The 22,470-nt window shown below is 44.1% G+C and overlaps 1 protein-coding gene across 5 annotated transcripts in view; it reads left to right on the top strand.

The window, feature by feature from the left end:
- TNIK (TRAF2 and NCK interacting kinase) overlaps nt 1-22,470 on the top strand; it is a 433,646-nt gene that overhangs the window by 308,671 nt on the left and 102,505 nt on the right. For all 5 annotated transcript variants that reach the window (XM_069083584.1, XM_069083583.1, XM_069083581.1 and 2 more), the window contains exons 12-14: nt 2,378-2,582; nt 21,131-21,241; nt 22,133-22,219. In XM_069083584.1, coding sequence (XP_068939685.1) covers nt 2,378-2,582; nt 21,131-21,241; nt 22,133-22,219 — 403 coding nt within the window. The remainder of the gene's footprint in view (nt 1-2,377; nt 2,583-21,130; nt 21,242-22,132; nt 22,220-22,470) is intronic.

Below are 22,470 nucleotides of genomic sequence, written 5' to 3'. Positions count from 1 at the left end.
TTCCAAATCTGGTCCTCTTCTATGATGCCAGAAGGAAGACTCCTTAGATAATATCCAGGCACTACTGATTGTCTCAAGAGGGCATCCTGCTTTTCTAAGGACACCGGGGGCAAGACCAATATTTTTTTCCAGTTGATGGCTTAGTCTCTAATTCTATCCACAACCATGGAAGATAATCTTCCCACCTCATAAAATGGTAACAAAGGATAAAGCTTCCTTTAGTTCTGCCTTAAGACCACAACACCATTTTGCCTTTTGCCTACTTGCCCATTATTTTCTGTGTTTGCATAAACTGGGCTGGGGGAAATCGATTGATCGGTGGTATTCTGATCGACTCCCCTACCCTTAACTTACATTACCATGATCATCACATAGATTGTTACTTTAGCTCAACTTTCCTTTTTCTACATCACTTAATCCAAATCTTCTGTTATTTTATAAACCAATGAATAGACATTTATTAAGCACCAAATATACACCAGGTACTAGAAATACAAAATAAATAAATAAATAAATGAACCTTTCTCTCAAGAGTCTAACATTTTGTCAGGGAGAAAACATACGCATATATAGGTATATACAGAATAAGTGCAAAAATAAATACATTATAGTTAAGTACAATGTAGTTAGGGAGATTAATAGCAATTGGGAACATCATGTAGATCAGGGGCAGGGAACCTGTGGCCTCAGGGCCACATGTGGCCTTCTAGGTCTTTGGGTGTGGCCTTTTGACTGAGTCTGAGTTTTACAGAACAAATCCTTTTATTAAGGGGATTTGTTCTGTGAGGTTTGGATTCAGTCAAAGGGCCACACTTGAGGACTTACAGGACCACATGTGGTCTCGAAACCCCAGGTTCCCCATTCCTAATGTAGATTCTTAAGCCATTACAGACTTGCGCTACCATTACAATTCAGTAAAAAAAAATAGTCAGCCATTTTTTGGATATGGCCATCTCCAGTTGTCCTGATCCATATCTGGCCACTGGATCCAGATGACTCCAGAAGAGAAAGTGAGGCTGGTGACTTTGCACAGCCCTTTCTCACTTAAATTCAATTCACCTGCATATCATAGCATCACCTCCCTGATGTCATGGTCCCTTCAAACAAGCACATGTGGTATAGGTTGGTCTAGATGGCCCCAAGCTTCATAACAAATCTGAAGTTCTGTGATTCTACTAAATTGGGTCCTCTTTTAAAATAACCATATGTGTATGCCCTATAAAAGATCTAAAGAAGCTAAGACAAGTCAGTAAACTTCCATCTTTTAAGTACCCATTGTGATTCAGAGTACCATTTCAAGGGCTGTAGGACATACTGGGCGAGAGCTAAATGATGGTAGCATCACTGCCAGAACAGAAGGAAAATTGGATTTGGCTCCTAAAGAGAGGAGCCAGATGTCCCTGTTATACAGACCACCAGGCACATTCCTCATGTGGGGTAGTGTGTATGTGTGTGTGTTGCGGGGAGGGGAGCTTGTGAAGGGTGGTGGTAGTTATTTTATAACTTGAATTTTGTAATGTTATTTCTAGTCCTTTGAAAGCCTCCTGATTTTTAGTTTTCACTAAAGTTGCAGCACAATCTGGCTTTCTTGAGCCTCAGACATAGTTAAAAATGAATGAACAAGTGACTGGTAGAGAGATAGAGCAAAAATGTATTAAGAACTCACTGTGTCTGTTGGGCTAAGTGCTGGGGTACCTATACAAGAAAGCAAGATAGTTACTATAGTCTATATTCGAATGAGATAAGACAACAGATGAAGGGGGCACCTGGGAAGTATAGCACTGACCCAGGAGCTGGGGGAAGGGGAGAAGATGGAGCAATGACTGGAGTATAGTCAACAAGTAGTCAACAAACAAAAATTAAGCAGGATGTAAGACAGAAGTTTGTGGTTTCATATACAACAAACACCCTTCTTTGTCTATTGGGATGCGTTTACAGCAGTGCCTGGTACATAGTAAGGACTTAATAAATGCATGTGATCTTGACTTAATTGCCTTCCTCATATATATTGATGATGGTAACTAAGTAGAGAAGATTGAGGGCTGTTCTAGCTGTGGCTATCATGCTAGATGCTGTGGGTTGTCATTTACCAAGTATATCTCGAATGTAATTATTCATGTTTTGGACGGAATGAACAGCTGGCCTCCATCACCAGTTTCCTTTAATAAGTTATATATGTTGGGAAACTGACAGTGCCCACCTTGCCCATGTCTAAAACGCACCTTCACCAGGTAGGTGGTGGAAGGATGCGCTAAACATCAGGCTTGTCCTGCCACTAAATGACCTCGTGTGCAGTGGGGAGCCCATCCCTCACTCTGTGTGCACTCCTCCTCTCTCAGCGTCCCTGTCTCTGTTCTCCTTTTCTCTCCCCACATAGTTCCATCCTGAACCTGCCTGGGGAATCCACCCTGAGACGGGATTTCTTGCGCCTACAGTTGGCCAACAAGGAGCGCTCGGAGGCCCTCCGGCGGCAGCAGCTGGAACAGCAACAGCGAGAGAATGAGGAGCACAAGCGCCAACTGCTGGCGGAGCGTCAGAAGCGCATTGAGGAGCAGAAAGAGCAGCGCCGCAGGCTGGAGGAGGTAGGCTGGGGACCAGGGATGGCTCGCTCAGCTGCAGCCTCAGAGTGCTGGGCGCTGTGCAGACTGCGGGGTGGGGGCGCTGGGCTCTGTGCTGACCTCGGGGTGGGAGCATCAAGAAATGAGGGCTCCCAGGTTCCTCCTTTGGGAGATTGCTTCTTGCTGGAGATGCAGGCATGTGTGGAAACGGGTCTTAGGAACGAGCAGCACTCCCAGGGGATCACTTCGATGATGTTTGGGGAATGGGAGTGTTGGGTAGCAAACAGATATAGCACGGAAGGAAAACCATGCCAACAACTCTAGTTATCAAACGTGGAACATTGGCTCCAGGTGATGAAATTCCATGCCATTCAACCCAGTGTCTTTATTAAGTGCCCACTATGTGTCGAACTGGGGCAGCTCAGCGGGTAGAGTAGCAAGCCTGGAGTCAGGAAGACTCATTTTCCTGGGTTCAAATACAGCCTTAGACATTTACTAGCTGTGTGACTCTGGCCAAATTACTTAACTCTGCCTCAGTTTCCTCATCTGTAAAATGAGCTGGAAAAGAAAATGACAAACCACTCCACTATCTCTACCAAGAATGCCACAAATTAGGTCAGTAAAGAGTCAGACTCAACTGAAAATGACTGAACAGGAGGAGACATATCAGCCTGTGCCCTGTGGAGAGGGGAACCCAATCTATGAACAAGCCAATTAGCATCTACCCCATCAGGCACAATGCTAGGCACTGTGGATGCAATTGTTAAATCAAAAAACATTCTTTAATTGCCTACTATGTGCCAGGAATTGCTCTAGGTATTAGGGACACAATCAGTTCATAAATTAGCATTCATTATGTGCCTCTGTGTGCTAGGCTTCAGGATACAAAGCCAAAAAGTAAAGCAACTAAGATTTAATTGTTAGGAAGTTTTTAGTCCAACATACACACGTGTTGTAAGTGTGTGCATATTTATACATATACATGTATACACACAAATATGGGAGATGAAAGTCATCTCCAAGGAACATAAAATAGACTAGTGGTGCTGAAACCCAGAGTGTGAGAGAAAGAGTAATATGTAATCAACCTGGAAAGATAGATTGAAGCTGGACTATGAACTTACAAGCCAAACAGAAGACGTTAAATTTTACTTTAGAAGTAATAGGCAGCCATGGATGCTCCTAGAACAGGGGAGTGCCACAGTCAGATGGGCTGTTGGGCTTATTCTTGGCTCACTGGGTATCAGACTCATGCACACTGAAGTACCTTTGCTCTGTGGTTCTGAGGGTGCTGGCTCTGGTGCCTGAACTGGCCCCCTAGCATTGGAGAGTAGAGCCCTTCGCTAAGGCATGCTCAGTCTCACCTTCTGTGGCACCTAATGTCACGTACTTTTATGTGCCTGTGGACCATTAGTCCTCCGGAATTTTATGTGGTTGAATTTAACAGCATTCCCTCAACCCACTGAGTTTAAAGCCTTTTCTATTTTCTTCTCCAAAGTTCTAAGTAATTGATGATGAGTTGAATCAATTAAACAAAAAAGCATGTACCGTATGTGTATATATGCATATATATTTGCTTAACTGAGATATATAGCAGTTTTTAAAAGGTATGTGTGTATGTATATGTGTATGTGTGTGCATGTGTGTGTATGTATGTGTGTGCGTGAAGCACTGTGCTACAGGCTGGGGAGGTGATCTCAAAGTGGGGCCAGTGAGGGGATGGCTGCTACAAAAGACCCCTTGCAGAAGGCTTGATTGGAGTTGAATCTTGAAGGGAGCCAGGAAAACCAGGAGGTAGAGACAAGAAAGGAGAATGTTCCAGGTATGAGAGGAACCTAGTGAAAAGGCAAATGATCAGAAACTAGAGTGTCACATGCAAAGAGCAGCAAGGTGGCCAGTGTGGCTGCATCATAAAGTATGTGAAGTCAAGTCAGTATTTATTAAGCACCTACGATATGCCAGGTATTGTGATAAATGATGAAGATACAAAGGAAAGCAAAAAAAAATCTCTGCCCTTGAGAAGATCCTGGCCAGATATGGGGACAACAAGCAAACAAGTCTGTGCGATAAGCTGCATGCAGGGTAATCTGGGGAGAAACACAGAGGGCAGACACCAGCATCAAGGAAGATTGGTAAGGGCTCTTATAGAAGAGAGGAGTTCAGTTAGGGTTTAAGGGAAGTCAGCAGACAGTAGAGGAGAATTCCTGGACCGGGGGACAGCCAGTATGGAAGGGGCCATGTCCCTGCATTGTAGAATATGTGCAGAGGGGTCAGTTGTAAGAAGACTGGAAAGGCGGGAGGGGGGCAGGCTCTGAAGAGCTTTAGCAGTAAGACAGAGGCTTTGATGTTTGATGCTGGAGGTGATGGGGGGCCAGGGAGGGGACATAGGCAGACCTGAACTTTAGCAAAATCTCAGCAGCTGAGTGGAGGGTGGATCAGGGAGGAACGTGATACAGGAAGATCAGCCAGAAGGTTATGGTAATATCCCAAGTGAGAGGTGATAAAGCTCTGCGTCCTGACAATACTACTATATAGATATATACAAAAAAGAAACAAGGCAATGGAGGGAGCAAGGCCCCAGCACAACTGGTGGGATCTATGTTGACGGTATAGGGGGAAGCATACTGGACTTGGAGTTAGGAGAATCCTGGGTTTTAGGCTGGTTTCTATCTGTGTTGTCCTGGGCAGATGATTTTCCCAAGTCTCAGTTTTATCATCTGTTAAAATAGGTATGTAGTGTTGGCAGGGCAATTAGATATCCCTGGGCCTGGAGTCAGGAAGACCTGAGTTCAAATCTGGCCTCAGATACTTACTAGTGTGTGACCCTGGGCAAGTCACTTCACCCTGTTTGCCTCATCTTCCTAACCTATAAAATTAGCTGGAGAAGGAAATGGCAAACACTTCCATATCCTTGCCAAGAGAATCCCCAAAGGGGTCATGAAGAGTCAGATACTCCTGAAAATGACTAAACAAAGTGTCCGCAGTGGCTTCTTTTAGAGAGCATCCAGCGAGATCACAAAGTGTTTTTTGCCAAGTCTAAAGCGCTATTTCTATTTCCAATATTGGGGGTGCTGGCCAGTGGGGGAGTGGCCAGTGATGAATGAAGGCACTGAATTCACCAGCAGCAGCCCAGGGTTAGTTTCACAGCCTCTGAAGATTCATCTTGCCTCCCCTTAAAGTGTCTTTCAGCCTGTATCATTAACTTGCTTTGTCAAGAAGTCAGTGCCAAGTTGGAGAATGGAGGGATGCAGATACTGGAGGCTGATTCTTTTCTAAATAGTTTATTGAGGTCCACTGGTTTGGGTCAATGAGACAGAGAGAATCTCATTTCCACTTTACATTCATCAGTCTTTTCCCCTTTCGTTGCTTCAGCGTCAAAAGCAGAGACCGAGGGAGATGTCTGGACACCAATATCTGAGTGGCAGTTCTTGCAGAGGGCTCCTTTAGTCTCCAGAAGCTTGCTAAGCATTTCTCAGACTGAAGAATTAGGGCAAAAGGAGGGGTAGCTTATCCCATTGTGATTTGCCCTTCCTTCAACACTAGAAAATTTTCAGGGGAGACTTTTGAAAACTTTTATTTTAAGTAACGATCTATGGCCAGAATGGAAGATGTTTGAAAAAAAGAGCATTGGTAGCATGGGGGGTCCTGCTACAGAAAATCACTTTTCTTGAGATGCAAGGCCCTCAGAAATCTGGGGCTAACCAGATTTCTACTCCATGATCCGATCAGAGTAGTCTACTGTGTCCTACCCGAACACCATGCCCAGACCTTTCCCCAAGTTTCTCCTTCTAGCATAGAAAGAAGGCAGCATGAAGAGATTGATCTCAGGAAAGTAAAGGGGTTCCTCCTCTTTCCTTGGGAGGGCCCCTTTCTTCAGTCTAACTCAAATTCAGGAAGCTTCACCCCGCTATCTACCTTGCTTGGTAATAATAATAATAGTAACAACAACAGTATTTCTATCACACTTTACATATGATATCTTATTTGATCTACTAGGTGCTATTATTGTCCCCATCTTATAGATGGGGAAACTGAGACAGGAAGAGGTTAAGTGACTACCTACAGTCACACAGCTACTATGTGTGTGAGGCAGGATTCAAACTCAGCTCATCCTGCCTCTCCAGTTCAGAACACTCTACCTCCTTGCTTTTCAGAGCTCACAAAAGAATTGTTTTGTACCTCTTTAAAACTTAGCTATCATATCATGTTGCATATTGTAGTCCCCTGTGTTTTTGTCTTATGCCCACAAGATATATAAACTGCATAAGGGGAGGAACTATGTGTCACCTCCCCTTCACAAAAAGTAGGTCCATAATAAATGTCAGTGTATTTTAGTGCAGAGGGCACCAGTTTTGGAGGTGAAAGTCCTGGGTTCAAATTCTCCCTGTGACATGTGTGACCTTAGGCAAGTCACCTAACATTTCTGAGTCTCTGTTCCCTTTTTTGTAAAATGAGGGTGGTGGACTCTGTGACCTCTATCACCTCATTTCCAGCTCTAGATCTCTGGATGTCCCCCATGCCTGATCTGCTCCCCTTCCTCACCTCTGCCTCTTGGCTTCCTCCGAGTTTCAGCTCAAACTCTCCCTGCCACATTAGTCCTTTGCCAGACCCCTTCACTGCCAGTGTCTTCCTGCATGAGGATCTCCCAGTTACATTGTACCTAGCTTATATATGCATGCTTGTTTACATGTAGTCCTCCCCTTTAGAATGTGAGCTCCTTGAGGGCAGGGGCCATATTTTTGTCTTTCTTTGTTTCTACAGCACTCGGCACAGTACCTGGCACCTTGTTGGTGTTATTCACTCATTTTCAGTCATGTTCAACCCTTTGTGACCCCATTTGGGGTTTTCTTGGCAAAACTACTGGAAAGGTTTCCCATTTCCTTCTCCGGCTCATTTTACAGATGAGGAAACTGAGGCAAACAGAGTGAAGTGACTTGCCCAGGGTCACACAGCTAAGAAGTGTCTGCATCCACATGTGAATTCATGAAAATGAATCTTCCTGGTTCTGAGCTCAGCAATATGTTTATACACATAGGTGTGCTTATACACACAGATACATATATGTATACACACATATCTATATCTATCTATACCTTGCAAACTTTGAAGCTCTCTAAATGCTCTCATCACCATCCATTTTCCTGTGGTTGTTGGATAAGTGAGGTGGGTCAGATTGAAATATCTAAGGAGTCCACAGTTATCTATGGTTAACAGATGCCAGTGTAGTTAAAAGGAAAATAAATATTTAGTGCTGAATATTAGAGATGTGAGTGAGAGAGACTCTGCATGCTGCCGGGAGAGGCACGTTATTAATAGCAATGTAAACAGGTTGTGGCTATAGGTAAAGACCTCTGTGAAGGCCAGACTCCAGCTTTTGGAATCAATGATAGTCTAACATCCGTGAGTATTTACTGGAAACATTCATACATTCATCAAACATTTATTAAGCATCTTTGTCATGCTGAGCTCTGGGGACATAAAGATGAAAAATATCAGTCTTTGCTCCCAATGAGCCTTGGAATCTTCCAAGGAGATACAGCTTGTACCCAAATGAGTACAAGGGGGCTGTGGGGAGATTCCAGGGTTCCAAAGAGATCTAGGGAAATTTAAAGAGGAAGAGATCACTTTCACCTGGGAGAGGGAGAAGAGGAGAAGCAGCCTAAGGAAAGTTAGCATGGACTAGATTGACCTGAGTTTTTCAGGAAGAGAGAATTTGGACAGGTAGACAAGGGAAGCCGGGAGTGTGTGCCAGGCAAGGGGGGAAAAGCCTTGAGCAAAAGCAGAAGACAGCAGGATGAAATCAAGGAACAGCTGGTAGGATGGTTTGGCTGGAACATAGTATGTAAAAAGGAGTGGTGTGAAGTAAGGCTGGAAAGATTGGAGCCAGACTGTGCATGGCCTTAAGTAGATCAAGGGGAAAAAACGGATAAGAAGTATTTTGCAAACCTTACATCATTCTATATGGGTAAGAGATTAGGAACGAGTCTAGGAAGTTTGTATTTTATCCCAAACTCAGTGGGAAGAAACAGGAGGCTTTGCCAGGAAGAGGGGTGACTAGATCTGTTCATTGGGATATTATTTTGGCAGCCATATGGAGGGTAGATGGGGGGAGGGGGCGGTGCTGGGAGGGAGACTGGACACTGGGAGACCAACTGAGACAACACGGTAGCAGTGCAGGAGAAAATGATGAGAAGCTGAAATTGTGTCCTGGCCATAAGATGAGAGGACAGATGGAAGACACTGTGGAGATAGAGGTGGGAAAGTCTTGGCAAGCAATTAATTGAATGGGGAGTGGAGAAGGGAAAGGGAGGAAGAGTCAAGGCCGACTGAGGTTTTGAGTGGGTGGCTTAACCAAGATAAATGAATGAAAGAGCAGGAATCAGCAAAAATTCAAAACAATTATCGCTGAGGAAGGGGAAAGTACACTTTTTTTCTTTGATTGTAGCATATAGATCTTTTGTCCTAGTTTCAGATTCAGAGAGCAATTCTTGACACCCCCATACTGCTACCCGCCCCATTTTATGATGACGATGGCAGTGCTCCCTTCTTATATCACAAAGTATTTTAATAATTTGTCTATTTTCTGACTTACTAAGACCTTACTGCCAGGGAGTCAGATCAGTCACTCAATCGATAAATGTTTATAGGAACACACAGTGCCAGGTACAGTGCTAGCCAATGGGGATACAAATAAGTCCCTGCCCTTGAGCAGTTTACATTTTAATGGGGTAAAAAATCAAATACGTTTCTATTTGTTGCTCACTCATTTCCCTCACAGCTGACTTTGGTGATCCCATTTGGGGTTTTCTTGGCAGAGATACTGCAGTGATTTGCCATTTCCTTCTCCAGCTCGTTTCACAGATGAGGAAACTGAGGCAAACAGGGTGATGTGACTTGCCCAGGGTGACACAGCTAGTAAGTGTCTGAGGCCAGATTTAAACTCCAAAAGATGAATCTTCCTGACTTCGGGTTCAGCACATTGTGCACTATAGCACAACCTAGCTCCCCTGTACACGTATATACATCCATGTAGATACATATATGTAATTACATATATATAGATTGTGTACATGCAATGTAGATGCGATGTAAATACATACAATGTGGATACATACATGTAAATATGTACATGTAGATGTATGTATATACATACCATGTAGACGTAAGATAACCTTGGATGGAAAGACACCAGCAGCTGTGGGGCAAAGAGACAAATTGACTAAAAAATCCAGTCCTCTCCAGTATTCAAGTTGCTTCCTGGAAAGGAGGGAAACGTTTACCACTGGTTCTTCCTCTTTCTTGTCTATCTGTAGTCTGGATTCTCCTGGGTCTTAGTATTCTCAGTGAACCTACACTAGGAATTACTTTCTAGTTCCTTGTCTGATCCCCTCCCCCCAATAGAATGTAAGTTTCTTGAGGGCAGGCACTCTCAATAGGTTTTTCTTTGTATCTCAAGGAGCCAGAGTCCTCTCATTTTTTTTCTTCTGGGTCCAGACATATAATTTCTTCAGGATAGGGAACTCCCACCTAGAAACAACTTCCATAGATAGAGACTGATCCTTCATCTGTAATCTGGAGTTTGCTCTTGTTGCCTTTACCACCTAAAGCTTAAGTCAAAAGCTTGACATTTGCTTGGAATCATGCAGCTTGGATATGTTAGAGCAGACTTTCATGTCAGATCTTCTGGCTACAAGGTTTACCCTCTTGCTACCACAACACCCTGCCTTCGACTTGGCTCATGTTTAATACAGATTTTTTACATCAGATTGAACCAAGTAAGAAAGTGGACTCTTGTGATGCTGAAGCGTTGCTTAGAGCTCTGTGCTGCTGGCAGATAGCCTGTAGGTCGCCAAAGCACGGAGCCCAGCACTTGGCACAGTGCATATAAAAGGCACTTCACCCTTTCAGAGGAATTCCAAGTCCTGAGAGATCTAGGGATTTGCCCTGGATCCCGTCATAGCCTGTGGCGGAGCCCAGCCTCCAAAGCAGGCGCTCCCACTTCAGCGGCTGCTGCCGCCTGGGTGGCTCTTACTTACCGCCACTCTAAATGGACTCTTTGGCTTCTCTCCGTTTGTTTCCACTGTCATCAACTCCCACACGAGTCCCATGAGATGTCCCCATTTTACAGAAGAAAGATTCCACCTACAGAGGGTTGAGCAGCGAGGCCAGGCTCACAGGAGCTCCCTGGCAGCCGAAACGGAGCTCAGAGATCCACCCTGTCTGCGTCGTGAGTCCTTACCCAGCATCCTTGGACCAGAGAAAGAAAAGCTTGCAAGAGGCTGTGGCCAGTTGACTCCGCGGCAGAATTCGTTAATGGCTTGGAAAGTTCAAATTCTCCTGCCTTGATGATGGAAACCATTGAAGGAGCAATCATTTAGCATGTGAACTACTATCTGAAACTTAGATTTGCTGTGAAGGACTGATGCCAATTATACTGATGCCATTATTAAATAATAAATAATCAGAAGAAAAAATTATTCAGCATTTTATTGAGGTTGTAAAAATGTAGCCTCTGTTACATGCCTAGAAAGACATAATCAGAGATACAGAGAGACAGAGACAGAGAAACAGAGAGAGAGACAGAGAGGGAGAGAGAAGGAAAGACCAGAAACTCATTATTTTTTACATATTTCATTGTTGTTGAGTCATTTTTTGGTCATGTCCAACTCTTTGTGACCTTATTTGGGGTTTTCTTGGTAGAGATACTGAAGTGGTTTGCCATTTCCTTTTCCAGTTCATTTTACAGATGAGGAAACTGAGGCAAATAAGATTAAATGACTTGCCCAGGGTCACACAGCTAATAACTGTCTGAGGTCAGATTTGAACTCAGGTTTTCCTTACTCTGGGCCCAGGCCTCTATCCACTGGGCCACCTTGCTTCCTTCTTTATATACTGACAGTTGTAAAATCCCCGTACTACTGAATTAAAGCCTACAATGTCCTTGAGTATTCAGAACATGAATTGGACACAAACCAGAACATTATAACACACAAAACCATTGTCCACAAGCACCCAGACTTAGAATAACAACATAGACAGCAATAGCTAACATTTTTATAGCTCTTACTCTGTGCCAGGCACCGTGCTAATCATTTGACTATTATTATATCACAAGCCTGGGAGGCTATTATTATCCCCTTTTTACAGATGGAGAAACTGAGGCAAACAGAAGTTAAGTGCCTTACCCACAGTCACAAAGCTAGTCAGTGTCTGAGACTGAATTTGAACTCAGGTCTTCCTATCTACTACAAAAATCTAAGAATATTTTTTAAAGAAGTAGTTGTCTCCAGTACTCACACTCTTCAAACCATATGGAGTGAAATGCTTTCAGAATATTTCAAAATACCCATTTCATAGGTGAGGAAATTGAGACTTAGAAATTTCAAGTGATTTGCACAATGAAATGACAAGTGTCTGAGGCAGGATTCTGATTCACCATGGTATAGTGGAAAGGCTCTGGTATCAGAGAACCTGGGTTCAAATCCCATTTCCGACACATTCTGCCTGTGTGACCTTTGATAATCTCTTAGCCTTATGGGGCCTCACTTTCCTTAACTGTAACATAATGGGGTTGGACAAGGTATCTCTTCAGTCCTTTTCAGCTCCAAATTTAGAATCCATAGTCCTGAGATCAGAAGTCCTACAGTCTAGAAAGTCAGTAGGGCCTTCCAACAGAGGACCAGTCTTGGAATCTGGGACACCTGAGTTCAAGTCTTGCCCCTGGCATATACTGATTATATAACTCTGTGCACGTCCACTAATCTCTCCTCCTCCAGTTATCTCTCTAAGACAATAAGGTAACGAAGTGGATATAGAGAGTGCCAGGCCTGGAGTCAGGAGGACTCATTTTCCTGAGTTCAAATCTAACCTCAGACACTTACTAGCTGTCTGACTCTGTCCAAGTCACTTAGCCCCATCTGCCTCAGTTTCCTCACCTGTAAAATGAGCTAAAGAAAGAAATGACAAACCACTCCACCATCTTTGTCAAGAAAACCCCAGGTGGGGTCATGAAAAGTAGGATACGACTGAAACACCTGAACAACATCAAAAATGGTGGAAGGAATTTCCACACCAAGAGATTCTCAGCTCAATGAAATCACAGGTGTAGATAAAAATTAGTGGCCAGAATTCCTTCAAAATGGTGCTGCTGTTCAGACGTCTTCTCTCTTGCTAAATTATATTCTGCACTATCTTACTTTCCCCAATGCTTGGCCTTCTTACTTTCCAGTCTCACTTTCTTTTGGCTGCTGGGCTTGGATTTTTCTGCTTCCTTTCAAGTGCCTTTCTTTCTTTCTTTCTCTCTTTCTTTCTTTCTTTCTTCCTTTCTTTCTCTTTCTTTCTTTCCTTCCTTCCTTCTTCCTTCCTTCCTTCCTTCCTTTCTTCCTTCCTTTCTTTCTTCCTTCCTTTCTTTCTCTTTCTTTCCTTCTTTCCTTCTCTCTCTCTGTCTCTGTCTCTCTATCTCTCACTCTGTCTCTCTCTGTCTGTGTGTCTCTCTTTCTTTTTCTCTGAGACACTCAGTTTTCCCCACCTTGACGTCTCATAGCACTGCCTGTCATTGTTTTCACCATTTTATCCCCACCCAGCTCTGCTATGCATCCCATTCTTCCTCTTCCCAGATGGACCTGGCTTAGCTGAGTGAACTGAGGACCTTTGAAGTGTCCCTTTTCAAAACGGGCTTCGGAGGCCCCTGCCAGGGAGTGGCCTTGCCTTGGGAAGGCTCCCCTTATCAGCATGTCAAGCCCATCATTCCCCCTGCTGGCTGCACACAGCCTTGCCCACTTCTGGTGCCTAAACCTTCCCATCAATAGTCAGAGAGCTCCTCAGGCCTGACAGCCCCTTGACAGCGTGTGGATGAATTCAGCCGCCAGAGCTGGCCCTTTGCACCCGAAAGAATCACGAGCAAGTGGCTGAGAGGAGGAGGAGTGGGTGCGGGAAGGAAGGCTTGCCATTGGCTGCCCTGCTGTTGCTACCCTGAGTCATCTCTTTTCAGGGATGGGGCTTTCAGTGTCTCGGTCGTTCCAGGAGGGATGAAAATGTCATGTGCAAACCAAAAAAGCAGGAGCTGAGGCAGAAGTAAGGGGGAAGGGACAGAGGAATGAGGAGACTAACAGGCACAGACTGAAATAGATGGACAGACTGACTGATGGAGGGCCAGACAGACACACAGGTAGACAGAGATGGACAAATGGACAGACTCACAGGCAGAGAAAGAAATGGACAGACAGATGCACAAGTAGACAAAGAGGTGGACAAGTAGACAAAGAGGTGGGCAAATGGACAGACTTACAGGTAGACAGAGATGGATAGACAGATGCACAGGTAAACAAAGAGATGGACAAATGGACAGACACACAGGTAGACAGATAAATGGATAGATGGATGGACAGATAGATGTATGGACAGACAGACACGGATAGGGAAACAAATGGATGGATAGACAGACACATAGGTAGACAGACATACAGATGGACAGATAGATGTATGGACAGACAGGTAGGGAGACAGACAGATGGACAAACAGACAGATGGTTGGACAGATACATAGACAGATGGAGGCAAACAGAGAAATAACCAGAAAGACACAGACAGACACCTACACAGAAACCTAGATACACACACAGGCAGAGACAGTGTGGCCCGGGCCATCACTGGAGTCCCATTGTTCTGCCCATGTTCCCTGGCTGCCACTGGACAACTGGCCAGAGCTGGAAGAAAGCACCAGGCACAGAGAGCAGTCCCCACACACCCATGGCTCAAGCCTGGCATTGATTCAGCGGTGCTGGGGGGAAATGGCCTTTAATTCACTTCATGATTAACAGCAGTCAGTCGTCTTAGGTCCTGGTGTGGCAGCGGCAGCAGAGTGGGAGGGCAGAGCTGCTCTCTTCCTGGCTGGGTCCAGAGGCCCATTTCAGCCCTGTCATTGGCATTCCCCAGGAGGAGCTGAGCATTTTATTATGTCTGGAGCTGGCGCTCCATTATTTAAATCCCCTTCCCTCCACACCGAGTTAGGCTGGCCGGGAGCTCCTTGCTTAGGGCTGTGGCTCCCAGGGGTGCTTGGGGATGGGCTGCTGGGGAGTGCGCACTCTCTATGCCCTCCTCGTGTATGATCCCAGGGGTGCTTGGGGATGGGGTGCTGGGGAGTGCGCACTCTCTATGCCCTCCTCGTGTATGATGACAGGCGGCCTGCTGTGCTGGCTGCCAGGCCAGCCTTGCTCTCAGAAGCAGCTGGATCCAAGTTGTCCCTCTGGCACATACTGGCTTATGTGACCCCGAACCAGCTGTCTGACCTCTCAGTGCCACGAGCAGATCTCTGAGACTATTAATTACAGATGAGTGGCTGCGCTGCATGGCTGGAGGGACTTTGCACATTTATGAAAGCACCGAATGGGGGGGGGGGTGCTGTTCTCTACCTCATCATTCCCCCTCCCTCCAAAAACATCCACTGAAGCTGCCTTGCTGCCCTCCCATTGAGTGCTTCCTGCTCAGATTTACCCATCGTTCTCCAAGTTCATTTCTGGATGATGAAGAGCCAGCAGACCTCTGTGCTCACTACCCACGTGACTTTGGCCAGATCACTTCAGTGGCCTGGCTCCGTTTTCTCCTGTGTGCCCTTGGTTTTTACAGGGTCTGTGTTAGTAGGTCAGGGATTTATTATCTCTTCTTTTACGAAAGACATCAAGCTTCTGGTGTATAGTTCTGGTCCTTAGGCCATGTTGTTCTAGGTACTCAGTAGGTGTTAAGTTTTTGTCACCTGCAGTGCTAATTTGCACAATTTCTACCATGTCCTTACACAGCCGGTGTTAATAAGTCTGGACTCGCTAAAGGGAAAACACCCAAATGCATATCTGATGAAATACAGATCAAAGGAGATAACGTGCATACATACATGCATACACACATATGTACATAAAGTACTTTAGAAAGTTTAGAGTGCCATGTAAGTGGTGTTTATTGTATTATTATATTATCACCATCATTGTCATTGTTCCCAAAGCATCCTTGGGAAGCCAACTCATTGGAACCCAGTTATAAACCATATTGTAACTGGGGCATCATCATAATAAAAATCATTGTCAACAGTCACCTAGGCATCCCATTGACCTAGAGACATTTAAGAAAAATGTTTTTATCAACAACTGTAATAGCTAGCATTTACATGTATGTTAAGGTGTACAAAGTGCCAAGCATATGTTACCTCAAAATTCGATCCTCACAAAATCCCAGGGAGGCAAAATCCCCACTTTACAGATGAAAAAACCCAAAACAGTTTCTTTCCCAATCTTGTCCCAGCAGTGGAAGTGAAGTTGCCATGTTTTTTTCCTTGCTCTGAGAGCCAGGAAGTACCCCAATCAAAAGCTCTCAAAAACACTTCTAGGAAAAGCAAACTGGCTATCCTTGTTCAGTATCATCAGCAGTGCCCTGAGGGACTCAGCAAGAGTGAAAGACACCAGGAGACCCAGAATCACACAGCTGTTAAATGTCTCAGATTGGATTTGAACTCAGACCTTCCCGATTCCACATACCACACTCAATCCACTATGTGACCTCATTGCCACATTAATAGCTGTTGCCAGAATCTCCAGACTATATATGCAAAAAGACAATAGGGAGACCTGGGAGAAGAGCCACAGCCCTTGTGAGAGGCAGAATGAAGAACATTCTACTCATGCTGTCTACAACAGGCTTTGTCCTCAAGAGTGCTCAGTGAATCCTACAGAAGATGAATTAACAGCCTTGTATTCAATTACAAAAGAGGTCATTTTATCCATCTGTAGCACAATAGCCAAAAGAATCATGACAGGATAGGGACTTCTCCTGGGACCATCTCTGGAGGAACTCCCTTCTGCAGTGACTTACTCTGGTCCCACAATCAGAAATCCCGCCTTATTTCTGAAAACAAATTCCCCTGATAGCCATTTGGGCAACACTTTGTGGTAGGCATTGTTAGCTGAATTCAGAGGGGATATGGAGGTCCTTATTGTACTTGTTACTCTTACTCTGATGGTGACCTTAATGTTTTTATCACCGTTAAGGTTCCCGTCACTTGGGCACACAACTTTGTTCTGTTCTGAATGACCCTGGGGCCTACTTGGGAAATTTCTGGCCTAATAGATATGTGAAATCCTATAAAAAAGTGTTCTTAACCTGGGGTCCATGAACATGAATGAAGAAAAGAAATGTATCTTTATTTTCCTCCAACTGAAATTCAAGATTTCCTTCAATTTATTTTAAAACTTATTCAGAGAAAGGATGCATTAACATCAGCAGAGTGCCTAAAGGGCCGAGGACACAAAAAAGGTTTGGACCCCTTGCTCTAATTATGCCTCTTTCATGTCCCGTTTAGAACAGGGGTCCGACTTAAATACGGACATTCTTTTCTGCATGTAAAGTCTAAACAGGGCGCTAGGTGATGCAGCGGATAGCATTCTGGTCCTGAAGTCAGGAAAACCTGAGTTCAAATATAGCCTCAAACACTCGCTGTGTGACCCTGGGCAAGTCCCTTCTCCCTGTTTTCCTCAGTTTCCTCATTTCTAAAATGAGCTGGAGAAGGAAATGACAAACCACTCTGCTGTCTTTGCCAAGAATACCCCAAACAGAGTTGTGAAGAGTCAGACATGACTGAAAGGAATGAATAGCAACAAAGTCTAAACTATCTTCCACCCTAAAAATGAAACAAAAAGAAGTTGTCTTTTGCAGAAACCAGGAACAGCAGTGGGACCAGACCACCATACCACCCTCCAGGCCCTGGAATCACTCTGGGAAGGACAGAATTAGAAATCATTATACTTGCATGTTTTCCCCATTTTTTACTCCCCTGTATACTCTATTTTTCCATGATTTCCCTCTAACTCCTTCTTCTGGCTTCCTTTTCCATGTCTCATCTTGCTTTTCCAGCTCAACTCTTTCCTCCTACCTTTAGCTTGTACTTTCCCTTAAATTCCACAAACAATATTAATCTAAAAGAAAAAGAGAACCTAAAAAAATTAGTTCCTCATGACCTCCTTATGCCCAAAGATCCTCATTCTTAGTCCCTCTCATTAAGATTTCAGATATTTAATCCCCTTTTAATCCACCAAACATGCACAACTTTAAGGAAGAAGGTTTGTCTTTCCTTGACTAATTTAGATCTGCCATCTCAGGCAGCACCCCTCCCTGAGGGACAAAGATCAATGTTGCTTTGGAAGGGCATTAGCAGCAAGACTGAGCACTTGTTAACTTGCCAAGGAGCCTTCACTAGTCTGGGGAAGCGATTTATTTCTCCACCTCGCTATGGGAATTGGAGTCCTGAAAGATGCCTCCATGTTTTAGAGGTATCTGACCCCAAGTGAGCTCATTAGGAAGGATTACTCACTTTGTAGTATCTGTGTCAAAACTCACAAATCACTGAGTGAGCCCATATTCTCAGAATCTGTGATCAACATGGTATCCACGTGGTGTGGTGGAGATAGAGGGGGGCTGAATGCTAAATAATCGTGGGACTGTTGGTTTCTTTAAAATTCTGCTTCTAAAAATCAGCCACATTTTTCAATGACTTTAACTCCCTTACCACCATAGCTGACACCCAAGAAACAGACAACAGAGGAAGAATCTAAAATGCTAATTGTATGGAAATTACAACATTCAGACCAATTCACAGTTCAGTTTTTTTAAATATTGTTAAGCATCTTATTTAATAATAATATTAGATATAATGTAAATATATTTATACTTTATAAATATAATAAAATTAATAGCTCACATCAATAGTTTTAATGTTTACAAGGTTGTTTGTGGTTTTTTTTTAACATGTTAGCCCTTTTGATCTGAATTCACAAGCACCCAACAAGGCAGCTGCTATTTTTATCATTCTTATTTTTTGTTGTTCATTCATTTTCACTTATGTCTGACTCTATAAGACCTTGCTTAGGATTTTCTCAGCAGAAATACTGGAGTGGTTTGCCATTCTCTTCTCTAGCTTATTTTACAGATAAGGAAAATGAGGCAAGCAGGGTGAAGTGACTTGCACAGAGTCACAGAGCTAGCAAGTGTCTGAGGCCAGATTTTAATTCAGGAAGATGAATCTTCCATGTACAAGGCACTGGGAATGCAAAAATAAAATGACAGTCCTTCCTATCTTCAAGGATTTTCATTCTGCTGTGATGAGGGAAAAAGCGGGGAATACAACACTTAGCAGATGTACATAGTACAAATTAGAATACTGAGGGACAAAGAAAAGGAGACAAAACACTCCGGCGGTGTTTGACGAGGGGAAAGCATTCTTTCACTCAGAGCATCAGACAGGGTTCAGGGAGGGCTTCAGGGAGAAGATGACCCTTGACCCAAGCCTTGAAGGGTGCTAAAGGTGAAAAGAAAAGGGGAAGAAGTGTGTTCATGGGAGGAACAATAGCAGATCAAGGGTTACCCAGTTTTCTTGGCATACAGATTCCTTGAAGGAAGATCGATGGGAAATAAATAAGAAAAAAGAATTGTGAGTTGCAGAGTGGAGAGCCTCCAAAGCCAAGTTGGGGAATTAGAAGGTTTTTTTCCTAGAGGCCATCAGGAACCATAGAAAGGTTTCTGAGTGTGAGTATGACATGGGCCAAGCTGGGCCTTGAGAAGGTCAGTTTGGCAGCTGTTATATTGGAGTTGTGTCAGTTACATTGTTCTCCCCACTGACAAGGACCATCTTCAGTTCAATCACCTAGTCACTGGTTTTTGTCTGCCTCTCATAACAACCCAAAGTAAAATATCTTTTCAGTTACTCTTTACTGGAAAAGCAATAACCTTTCTTCTGTTATTATTGACTGACAAGTAAACGAGAGAAAAACACATTCTTTAAAATCTCACCAACTTCATTAGATGGTTTGCAAAACTCCGGCCAGTAGTAGTGAGGGATTACACCAGCAGGAACATTAAGATATCCTAATAGACCATTAAGCCTCTGCCTTTTGCTTTTGGTGCTTTGTTGGTCATTCCCACAAATGGCAGAGGAACTAGATCAATGTGCCCCTGGTTCTGTGTGATTTGCTCCTTTGCCTCTCAGTGTGACACTCATCGTCTAACCTGGGTGGTGTTATGTACCCAACTGGGCATCGTCAGTCATGTGAAATGAAGCATCCAAGAGAATTACAAAACAGAATGTCCATCTCACCTATTGGCATGTTCTGCACTCTCTGAACTTCTAACCAGAAACCAAAACCAATTTCCAACTCTGACTCAGGGTCCTGTCTTCAAAGGCCCACCATGACAGAATCAAGTCAAGAAACAATTTGTATTAAGTCTCTTCTGTATCCAAGTTACTGTGCTGGGTGTGTGGCAGCTTGGGCTTCCTTTGGCCTAGTTCTCATCTACTCACAGGCTACTCTCTTTCCCTTCCTCAAGTTTATACCCATTTCATTCCCTCCTCCCCACTGCTGCTAGAGAAATTTTCCTTAAGTGCAGATCTGAATGTGTCATTCTCTTCCTCATTCAACTCCAGTGCCTTTCTGTAACCTCTAGAATCAAATAAAAGCTCCTCCCTATTTAGCTTTTAAACCCCTCATGACTTTGCCCCAACCTATCTTTATAGACTCATTGGATGTCACGCCCCTCTCAAGCTTTGTGTCCCAACCAAACTGGCCTCGTGTTCTTCACATGGGATATCCAGTCTTTGAACTCCATCACTTTGCACTGGCCATCTCCCGTGTCTAGAGCTCACTCCCTCTTCACCTTTGCCTCTTAGAATCAAGACTCTATGCAAATACCACCTTCTGTAGAAAGCCTTTCCTTTCTCCTCACCACACATAGTAATGCCTTCCCTTCTTCACACTTAATTTAACAACGTTATTTGTAGTTATTTTCTTTATATTTATTTCTTATGTATTTATATACTTCCAAAAGTTCACCAATGTATCCTTGGCCAAGTCATGGTACATCTCTGGGTCTCCTCTGTGGATGATCTCCAAATATCCTTCCAGCTCTAAACCTAATGTCCTGGGTCCTAGAAAATCTGATTTTTTGCCTCTTCAACTCTCAACTGCTAACAACTTTGTATTTATTCTATAAATATTCCTATTGTGGACCTGTACCTCCCATTAGGTTATCAGCTGTTTGCAAACAGAGGCTGTTTTTTTTTTTCTCTCCTCTGTCTGTCCATCACCTAACATGGTGCCTGGCTGAATTTTGTTCCTTGTTCTTTTCCTTTAGGGCCAGAGAGTACCAGGCCAAGCCCTGAGAGTCCACGGGACAGTCAGGAAGCATTTATTAACTTCCTACTGTGTTCCAGGCACTGAGCTAACACTAGCAGTACACAGAGAGAAGCCAAACAGTTTGTACTTGAGAAGATTCTGTTGTGCTGAGAAATAGCACATATAAGAGGAGATAAATAGAAAACCATAGAAATTAATTTCAGGATGAAAAAAGTCAAATGCTAACCACTGGGAGATCAGGGGAGGCTTTACCGAAGAGGAGATACCTGAGCTGAGCTTTGAAAGAAGCAAAGGAGATGAGTTGTTGAGATTACCCATCAATATGAGAACTACCCCCTAATGTGGTTTTTGTCCTTCCCTCCAATGAGAACCAACTTCATTTGATGTGTGTTTATCCCCCCATAGCAGCAAAGGAGAGAGAAGGAACTGAGGAAACAGCAGGAGAGAGAGCAGAGGAGACACTATGAGGAACAGATCCGCCGAGAGGAAGAAAGGAGACGGGCAGAGCACGAGCAGGTAAGCCATTGCCAGGAGATCCCTGAAGCGGGACCCTTGGAAGACCATGGATCACTTGGTTGTGATTTCAGTTGGGATTGTTGCATTGTGGGGGGGGGGGGAGAGGTGGTTTCATTTTCCCCCTTTGTGACCAGTTGTAATTATCACAGGCTCAAGAAGTCCAATGCCCACCCTGATATGTCTCCCCCTCAATGTACCTCCCTTAATGGCCAATGGTAAGATCCTGGAATGGTCTGATCTTCTGGGTCCCCCTCCCCAGTTCCTTTGTTAATGTTTCATGAGTGGGACTGTTTGGCTGTGGAAACTACATGCGTTCTCCCCTTTCATGACTTAAGGGAAGCTGTTCTTACCCAAGCTTTCTTCTGCACAACACTTAACTCATCTGTTGGCCTTCCCTCCCCACCCCCATTTAAAGCCCATCTCTGCCATGCAGGATGCAGCCTACAAGGACAGTCAGGTAGAACACCGGGGCATTGATAGCAGTCAGCAAGATTTGTCCCCATCCACTCTCATGCAGCCCAGAAACTTCATTGCATGGTGTATTCTAGGGATTTCATAAAAACTGGGATCTTACTAGAACAAGCTCCAAAATGTAGCTGGGTTTACTTAACCCTGGGCATTTGTCATAAAACTCAACTCAAGTGACCATTTTTTGAACAAAAATTTTGTGCTTTTGACCTAAATGTCTTTGCTTGGGAAATGTCTTCTTGCTGGCTGAAGAGGTCTTTGGGTGTTTCCTTTTTTCCATTCCCCTCCCTCCTTCTGGACTTCACTCACTACTTTCTGTTGCTTTGTGAAATTACTGGTTCTTTCTTTCTCCTCTCTTTCTTTCTCTCTCTCTCTCTCTCTCGGTCTCTGTTCCTTTGAATTCTCTGCTGGCCGCCTCACCAGGAGTACATCAGGAGACAGTTAGAGGAGGAGCAGAGACAGTTAGAGATCCTGCAGCAGCAGCTATTGCAGGAGCAAGCCCTCCTTCTGGTAATGGGATCCCCAAGCACCAGCTCCCCCGTTCTCTGTTCTTCCTTGGGGTGTGCGTTTGCATGGGGGTGCCTGTGTCCTCCTTCATACATGCATGCATTCCAAGAGGGAAACTTAATGGGCAAGACACAGGAGAGGAAGTCCTCCAATCTCTGCTCTTTCACTGATTTCATAGAAATGGGAAGTGTCATTGGAGGACCTGGGTTCAAATCCTGCCTCTGTATGTAATGCATGTGTGGCCTTGGGCAAGT

The sequence above is a fragment of the Petaurus breviceps genome, unplaced genomic scaffold (assembly GCF_028583685.1).
Source record: "Petaurus breviceps papuanus isolate PSGF00001 unplaced genomic scaffold, PetGlider_PUasm1.0 173, whole genome shotgun sequence".
Classification (NCBI taxonomy): Eukaryota; Metazoa; Chordata; class Mammalia; order Diprotodontia; family Petauridae; genus Petaurus; species Petaurus breviceps.
The sequence above is the reverse complement of the archived record's forward strand: the minus strand, read 5'-3'. Positions and strand labels throughout refer to the sequence as shown.